This window comes from Lathyrus oleraceus, chromosome 5 (assembly GCF_024323335.1).
Source record: "Lathyrus oleraceus cultivar Zhongwan6 chromosome 5, CAAS_Psat_ZW6_1.0, whole genome shotgun sequence".
Lineage (NCBI taxonomy): Eukaryota > Viridiplantae > Streptophyta > Magnoliopsida > Fabales > Fabaceae > Lathyrus > Lathyrus oleraceus.
Window position 1 is genome coordinate 70,267,348 of NC_066583.1, and position 8,714 is coordinate 70,276,061.

General features: G+C 34.8%; 1 protein-coding gene across 1 annotated transcript; it reads left to right on the forward strand.

Moving 5' to 3' along the window:
- The first annotated feature begins 1,964 nt into the window (after positions 1–1,964).
- On the forward strand, positions 1,965–7,704 carry LOC127078788 (uncharacterized). Its single transcript, XM_051019217.1, has 12 exons — positions 1,965–2,168; positions 2,263–2,580; positions 2,664–2,780; positions 2,882–3,199; positions 3,293–3,550; positions 3,643–3,714; positions 3,795–4,090; positions 4,183–4,365; positions 4,454–4,564; positions 4,639–4,720; positions 4,810–4,905; positions 7,696–7,704. Exons 1-12 carry the CDS (start codon positions 1,965–1,967, stop codon positions 7,702–7,704), a joined length of 2,064 nt encoding a protein of 687 aa, XP_050875174.1.
- The last annotated feature ends 1,010 nt before the right edge of the window (positions 7,705–8,714 follow it).

The window sequence follows — 8,714 nt, forward strand, 5'->3', positions numbered from 1 at the left end:
GAAAGAAAGTTTCAACTTGAGGGCGATGTTGTTTGGAACAATTAATGATTTTCCAGCATACGGAAATCTATCAGGGTACAGCATTAAAGGTGAAAAAGCGTGTCCTGTTTGTGAAGACGGAACCGATACGATGCGATTGGACCTTTGTCATAAGAATGTCTTTCTCGGTCATCGTAGATTCTTAAATTCTAATCATCACTACCGTGGGTGGAGAAAAGCATTCAATGGAAATACAGAAGAAGGTAGAGCTCCAACAATGTTGACAGGTGAAAAAAATATTGTGTAAGTTCCTAAGTGAAGTTAAAGTTCCAGAAGGCTACTCATCAGATATTAGAAGACTTGTGTCTATGAAAGACCTCAAGTTAAAGAGTTTAAAGACGCATGATTGCCATGTTATAATGGAACATTTTCTACCGATAAGTATACATTCTATTCTGCCAGAAAAAGTAAGAAGCGCAATAACTAAATTGTGTTTTTTCTTCAAGTCAATTTGCAGTAAGATGATCGATCCTGCGATCTTACCAACATTGCAAAAAGAAATAGTTGTTACTTTGTGTGATCTTGAAATGTATTTTCCTCCCTCGTTTTTTGACATAATGGTCCATCTAGTCGTTCATCTTGTGAAAGACACACAATTGTGCGGACCAGCTTATATGAGATGGATGTACCCTGCTGAACGTTATATGAAAATATTAAAAGGGTATGTGAAAAACCGAAGTCGACCAGAGGGTTGTATTGCCGAACGATACATTGTTGAAGAAGCGGTTGAGTTTTGTACAGAATATTTGTCAAATGTTCAATCAATTGGACTCCCCAAATCTCATATTGTTGAAAAAAAAGAAGGTAAACAGCTAATTGGAAATAAAGTTGTGACAGTATCAAGGGTCGAACGAGATCAAGTGCATTTGTATGTTCTGCACAATGAGATTGAGGTTGAGCCGTATGTTGAAATGCACAAGGGTGTTCTTCGAGGTTTAAATCCGAATAGAAATGAGAATTGGATAGTACGAGAGCACAATCGAAGTTTCATACCATGGTTTAAGGAACATATTTATTCAAAGTATCGTTCAGATCCCGCTTCAATAACAGAAAGGTTGAGATGTTTAGCATATGGTCCAAGTTTGGTTGTGTTTTCTTATAGCGCATACGCAATTAATGGATACACATTTTATACCAAAGAACAAGATGATAAAAGTACTATGCAAAATAGTGGTGTCACCTTGGTAGCTGAAGCAATGCACATATCAAGTGTGAAGGACTTAAACCCGAAATTTGCAAATCTGTCATATTTTGGGGTTATCGAGCGCATTTTGGTGTTTGATTATGAGAAGTTTCAGATTCCTATATTTGGTTGCAAGTGGGTTGAAAATAATAATGGCATACGAGTGGATAAGTCAGGATTTTTGCAAGTTGATCTTAATAGGGTGGGTTACACAGATGAGCCTTTCATTCTAGCCTCTCAAGCTAAACAAGTATTCTATGTCACTGATCCGACAAGTACGAAATGGTCTATAGTGCTTTTATCTAACAAAGTAATTGATGAAAGAATTGGAGATCAAGGTGATATTGATGTTGAGATTGAATCTTTTACCATAAATGATCAAAATGAGAATGAATCATGTATTAGAAATGATCATAATGAGGGTATTTGGATCAATCCAACCGTCCGCGTTGTTAAAAGAAAAGTAGAACATATTCCTACCAAGAAAAGAAAGAGACGTTACTGAAAAAGGTAATAGTATAATTATAGCCTATGTCATTCAAGAAAATTTAATTATAGCCTATGTCATTTTATATTATTCAATATATATATGGATTATTGATTATGGATTTTTATATTTTTCATTTCATTTTTATATTTTTTCTTTATTACAGGTTAAATGGCTAGTGATCAAGAAAACTCACAAGATGCAAATGCTCCTGATGATACTTCAGAAAAAGAAATTACACGAGGCATCACTATTATGAAGAGTATCATTCGTGATAGAGATAAAGCAGTAACATATAATGTAAATTGGAATGCTGATAACCAACTAATTGGGTCTAATGCTGCAAAGTTGGCAAGCTACATTGGTACACTTGTTCGTATGCACATTCCAATCACTGCTACAAGATGGAGTAATAAAGAGTTGGGTAGCGCTAAAGATAAGATTTGGACTGAGATACTGGTACAATATATGATTGTTTATATTTTCTTTATATTGACGATAATGTGTTTAAATTACTTATACTAACACACTCTATTCCAATATTTTTTCGTAGAGGTCTTTTAACATTGAAGATACAACTATCCGAAAAAAGTATATACTTCAATTGGCCGGAAAAAGACACAGAGGGTGGAGAACGTTTTTAACAAACAAGTATCTTAAAGACAAAGAAAAAAATTTTGTTGAATATGATCCGGAATATCCAGTGAAGTATGCGATCTTCATTACAGAAGAAGAATGGGTTGCTTTTGTAGCCCAAAGAAGAGACGAAAATTTCAAGAAAGTGAGTGCCACAAATCGCGAGAGAGCGTCAAATCCCACGTATGCATACAAAAAAGGTCGTTTGGGATATGCACGCTTAGAGGAAAAAATTGTAAGTATACAAAAATGCTACGATCTTATTAATTGTCTCAATGTGTTATAATTGATTATCTTATTATTTGTGTCAATGCGTAGTTAGACGAGACGAAAAGTGACGCAACATCACTTCCGCCACATGTTTTGTGGAAAGAAGCTCGTGTGGGAAAGGATGGAACTGTTAGGGATGACGTTCAACATATTTATGATGAATGTGTAAGTAGAACATTGTGTCTTTAATTAAATCAAAAGTTTAATAATATATAATTAATTTTTTTATCTCCACTAATAATTTCCGATATGTAAATGAATTTCAGGAGACCCTATCTCAATCGATAAGCACAGCTGAGGACCAGGAGAACAGGAGCGTACTTAGTAGAGCACTAAATGTTCCTGAGTATCCCGGTCGGGTGAGGGGTAAAGGGCATGGTTGTACTCCAACTTCCTTGTATAAGAATCCAAGGAGAAGAAATCCTAGCAATCAAGAAGTGATGGAGACGTTGCAGGCATTACAAGCGCAAGTTCTTCAATTGCAAAAGGATAATGAGAGATATAGGTGTATGGAAAAGTGCAGTTCACAGTTGAAAGAAACTAGTGAGAAAGCCAGTATCAATTGTCAAAATAAATTTCCCGAGGTAATTATATATGTTATTTTGAAATTAAAATAGCACATTTATGTTAATTGAAATATATACACATTAAAAGTAACATATTTATTATTGGTTTAGGGCATTTCATCTTGTCAGCTATACTTATCGTCACCGACTTATCGCCTAGTTGGCAAGGGAAAAGTGCACAACACTTCGGGAGATTTACTTCACCATAGACCGCTCCCGGATGGACACCTTAAAGTATCGGTTGATGTTGTATTAGATAAGGATGCGTTGCTACCGATACCTGACATTGTTTCAGAGACAACATTGCTGCGAGATGCAATAGGATCATTTGTTGCATGGCCCTTGGATCTCATTTTCATTGATGATGAGGTATGTTGAATTCAAAAACCACTATGAATCTTTTAGTATTCAAATGTCAATTCTGAACCGTTAAGTTAATTTTTTTTACATGGTAATTTTAGACGCCTACAAAACCCGCATCTAAGGATAAAGGGATTTTGCGGCACAACGAGTCTGTTGCATCACAAAAAGAGGTATATTGAAAGTGTTAATTATATGATCCGAATCAAAAAATGCATGATTTTATAATTTAACTATGTTATATGATTTATAGGTATTTGCTCAAGGGTCACAACAACTGAGCCAGAAAATTGGTAGTCGACAGAAAAACAAAAGGGATCTTCCAGTGACTTCTTTGCCAAAAAAAGGTGCTTTTGTGCCTCGATACCAGATATCTCTTGAAACACTTGTTGACTCATCAGATATGGCAACAGCTGGTGCTATTCGCTTACTGGATATGGAGGAAGATATCTTTGGTTATTCATGCACTGAAACAATCGGAAAAGAAGATCTGGAACATATTTTTCGGCATCAAGAATTAGGCGTCGGTGTTATACACACATACATCCGGTAATCCGATCTATATATTATTTAATTACTTGAACAATTTATTTACACATTTCAATAAAAATAGTCTAATGTTTATTATGTTTTTATTGAAGGTTCTTGTATGACAATTTCATGCGCGGGAATGATCAATTGTCAAACAGATTCCGTTTCGTGTCTTCCTCCCTGGTCAACAAAGCATTAATTTGTAGGGAACCGGATTCATGTAGAGAGTACTTAGTCAAGAGATTCATGGCCAGCAGTACAAACAACTTGTATCTTTGCCCGTATAATTCAGGGTTAGATTTTAATTCTAAGTTTATTCTAATCTTTAATTGTTTCTTTTACGTAAAAAATTTCCATATAAACTTTTGTTTTAATTTATAGGTGTCACTGGTTGTTGCTTGCTATTGATCCTTTAAAAGAAGTGGTATATTTTCTGAATTCGATAGATGGTGAATGGACAAATTATCCGGATATGAAGCAATTAGTTGATACGTAAGTGAGACTGTTCTAAATATTCGTGTATATTTATGTGAGATTGTTCTAAATATATGTTTTTATTTTGTTAGATCAATAAAAGTGTTCCGATCTCAAAGACAAGCTCGAGTACCACGTACTAAATCCAGCAACATTACGTGGATAAAAGTGCAGGTACTTTAATTTTCACAATTTTGCTTATAATAGTGATGCTACTTGATAAGAAAAGATAACTATACATTCTTATTTATTTTTCTATGTAGTGTCCTCTACAGCGCAACGGTATCGATTACGGATACTTTGTAATGAGGTTTATGAGGGAAATCATTAATATGAATCAAATAGAGATTCCAATCACGGTATGGATTTATAACTTAGGATTTGTTTTAATATTTATCGAATATTTCATATTATTTATTACTTTTAACTAAATCATGCATATTATGTTTTGTTATGTAGTACTTTGATGAATACAAGTGTGCTCATTACACGAGACTGCAGTTGGAACAAATCAAGGAGGAATTGTGTCAATATTTTATTAAGAAAAGATTAATTAGTATATAATGGTTTCAAAATAACATGAATACTTTGATGAAGAATGGTTTCTGGTTGGCAAGTGTATAGTTCTTTATATTTTTAACAGATTAGTTATGACTCCAAATAGGCCGTATAACATATTAGTTTTGACTTGTGTATAGTTCTTTATAATTTTAGTGATATCTTTAATTTCATGGATAGATTAATGTGTTCATTCTTGTGTTGGTTTGCTTTAAAAAATTACAAATGCTTGAATTATGACTCCAAATGTGTTCAGTGCCTATCTATCCTTGTGTTGGTTTGCTTGAATTATGACTCCAAATGTGTTCATTCTTGTGTTGGTTTGCTTGTGTTGGTTTAAAAAATTACAAATGCTTGAATTATGACTCCAAATGCTTGAATTAGAGAGGCTTGATTTACAGGTTTATGGGATTATTCCCAAAAAATATTACAGGTTGAAATGGTAGGCTTAAACTGAAGGCAGCGTTTTGTTATTTTACTAGAGGAAAAGACAGCGCTTTTTAGTAAAAAGCGCTGCTAAAGGTTGTCAATAGAGAGCGCTTTTTACTAAAAAGCGCTGCTAAAGGTTGTCAATAGAGAGCGCTTTTTAGTAAAAAGCGCTGCTATAGGTTGTCAATAGAGAGCGCTTTTTACTAAAAAGCGCTGCTATAGGTTGTCAATAGAGAGCGCTTTTTAGTAAAAAGCGCTGCTATAGGTGGTATATAGACAACCTTTAAGAGCGCTTTTTACTCAAAAGCGCTGCTAAAGGTTGTCAATAGAGAGCGCTTTTTAGTAAAAAGCGCTCTTAAAGGTTGTCTATATACCACCTTTAGCGGCGCTTTTTACTAAAAAGCGCTCTCTATTGACAACCTTTAGCAGCGCTTTTTAGTAAACAAAAAGCGCTGCTAAAACCTATAGCAGCGCCACCTACGGCAGCGCTTTTAAGCGCTTTTAAAGGCCAAAAAAAGCGCTCTCATAGGTCTTTTTTGGCGTAGTGCATGCTGGTTATACTGAACTTTAAATCGTGGAAAATGGTTGAGTATTAAGAGAGATATGTTGAAATGAAGTTTGATGTTTAGATTTTATCTTGCTCGTTTCCTCCATTTTTGTTTGATTTAAGATTAATGAATGTTGGAATGTTGATGTACGTTGTTTGCTGATTTGATTGGTGTGCTCATTTTCCAAATCCGGGACAAAAGTTCATCACGATTGATGAACACGATGAACAGTAGCAAACCCTAATTTAAAAAAAAACCAGAAACGTGTTTTGGCTGCTGGAGCTTTTGTCTGCATGTATTTTCCACTGTTCCATTGCCATGAAGCGAGTAGCTGAGCGCCACCTCACTAAGTGAAACGCGGCGTTTCACTTAGTTAGTCCCAATATTACAAAAATGCCACTGCCGGTTTTATATTTTAATTAAATCATTTCTTATTTCAATATTTATTTCATTTTGATCTTCAATCTTCAAAAATTCATAAGTTCCTCAATAATTGTCCAAATTTGATGGGATTATTTTGTGAAATGCTCCTCATGATCTCTAGTTTATTATGATGATTTTTCCAGAATTTTTGCACGTGTGGATTTTTAAATGTGCTAGGGTTTGTTCATGTGTATCCATTTTGTGTATGCCATGCCATTTTGCTTGTGAAATGATGATACTTAATCCAATGCCTCTGAAATTTTTTGTGCTCAAACTAGACATGTTCATGGTGATTTTGGTGTAGAGTTTGTGAATTTATCATTGCTGGTTGATGAGATATGATTTTTTGAATAGAGGTGTGACAATTTGTGTCACACCATTCATGTCCAACTTCATGATTTTAATTACCATGCTTATTGAACTCAAAATGGTCTAGATTTTTGCATGAATATACTTGTGGATATTGAGAATACATGTGAATTTTTTCTAGAATTATTGTTGGCATTTCCTATTTGATTGGAATTTTCTCCCCTGTTTGGTCATTTGTTGATTTTTTCTGACACATGTTTGTATTTGATTTGTGAAATTCTAATGCTTAATTGGATGGACTTGAAATTTGACATGTGAATTGTAGACATCTTAAAGTTTGTCATGGTTTTAATCCCATTCATTTATCATGTGTTGTCACTATTTGACTTGGTGCATGTTTTGATGCTTTGTATGAGTTTGCTTGAACTTGCTTTGACTTTCTGATTTTCATTGACCTACTTCCTTTGATCCAAATGAGCTGAAATTTGGTATGCTTATCATGTTATGGTTGATGTTTGATCATGAATTATTTGAGAATTTATTGAAATATTTGTGATTGGGTTTGACTTGAATCTTTCTGTTGACTTCTTTGAGGTTCTATATGACATGTTTTGACCTAATTTGTTTGTGAAATGATAATGATGAATGATATGAATGTGAAACCACTTGGGTTTGTTTCTTAATTGTTTGAATTTGATTTTGGATAGCTTTCACTTGCTGTTTTGGATTTTTTATCTCCTTTTGACCCTAGGCTTGTCCTAGTGGTCTTGTTGCCCATGTTTGAGTTTGGTTTTTCAGGTTAAGAAGCAAATGCCTTAAGGAGACTTATGCAAGTTGATTAAGTTTGATTGATTATCATGAACTAACTTGTTTGTTTTGTAGGATTCTTAGCTCATATTGCTTTGAGCTTTGTGCATTGCACATTTGACTGATTGTGTTGACCCTTATCTTATATTGGTTTTGAATTTGAGTTGTATACTGATTTTACTTGATTGATTTCAGGTACCATTAGTTGCTCAGTTCTTTTAAGAACTTGCTTTGCTTTGCTTGATAGCATTTTCATTGAGGTAGAATCCTTTTTCTTCATGTAGTCTGGAAGACCTGGCCTGTTACTTGGCCAGGCAACTGTCTGAAGTCCTCCTTAAGAGGTGATGTTTGTGCGTGTTTACTTTTGTCCCAAGCAGGAAAATTCCTCATTTGAGGCAATTGGTAGACAAAAGAGATATGTAGCCTATCTCCTACTATTCTGTGAGTCACTCACCTTGCTCACACCACATGTGTTGATGCATAGTGAGTAAAAACCCAAGATCTATCGAGTCTAATCTGTGGAGAGAGTTCCTACTTTCTGAACTCCCACACCTTCTGATATTCAAATGCTCTCCCTGACCAGGGATAAGAGCATGAGGCACACCCCTCATATCCTTTCATCTGCTTCACCTTGGCTCTCAATGTCAAGGTTAAGAGCACCATTAACCCTATTCCAGTTGGCTTCAATGCCTAACCCTTTTGTATGAGCCTTATTGCTTGGTTATAGTGTGTGCTGAATGACTTCATTTGATTGATTGCTTATTTCATATGCACATGTTTGCTTGTATGATTTATGCATCTACCATCATTAATTGCTCATTAGTGCATGATCATTTCATTTGTCTTTGTGACATATCTTTGTTGTTTGCCCATTGAGGACAATTGTAAGACCATTCATTGGCATTGTTCCTATGATATGGAAGTGAGTATAAGACCATTTCATTGGCCACTCATTTTCTCTTTGCTTGATGCATTTGTTTGATTTATGTGAGGATGCAATTGTAAGTCCATGTAATTTGGCATTTGGTTTCCCATGATCATATGTTGGAGGTTAGAGTAAGCCCAGATAGATTGGCATCTGACATCCAAGTGTT

Excerpts from the sequence above, each read along its gene's own strand:
- LOC127078788 (XM_051019217.1), top strand. The coding sequence starts at position 1,965 with ATGAAGAGTATCATTCGTGATAGAGATAAAGCAGTAACATATAATGTA. Across the intron at positions 4,366-4,453 it reads CTTTGCCCGTATAATTCAGG|GTGTCACTGGTTGTTGCTTG; the intron begins GTTAGATTTTAA and ends TTTAATTTATAG. Across the intron at positions 4,721-4,809 it reads TTACGTGGATAAAAGTGCAG|TGTCCTCTACAGCGCAACGG; the intron begins GTACTTTAATTT and ends TTTTCTATGTAG.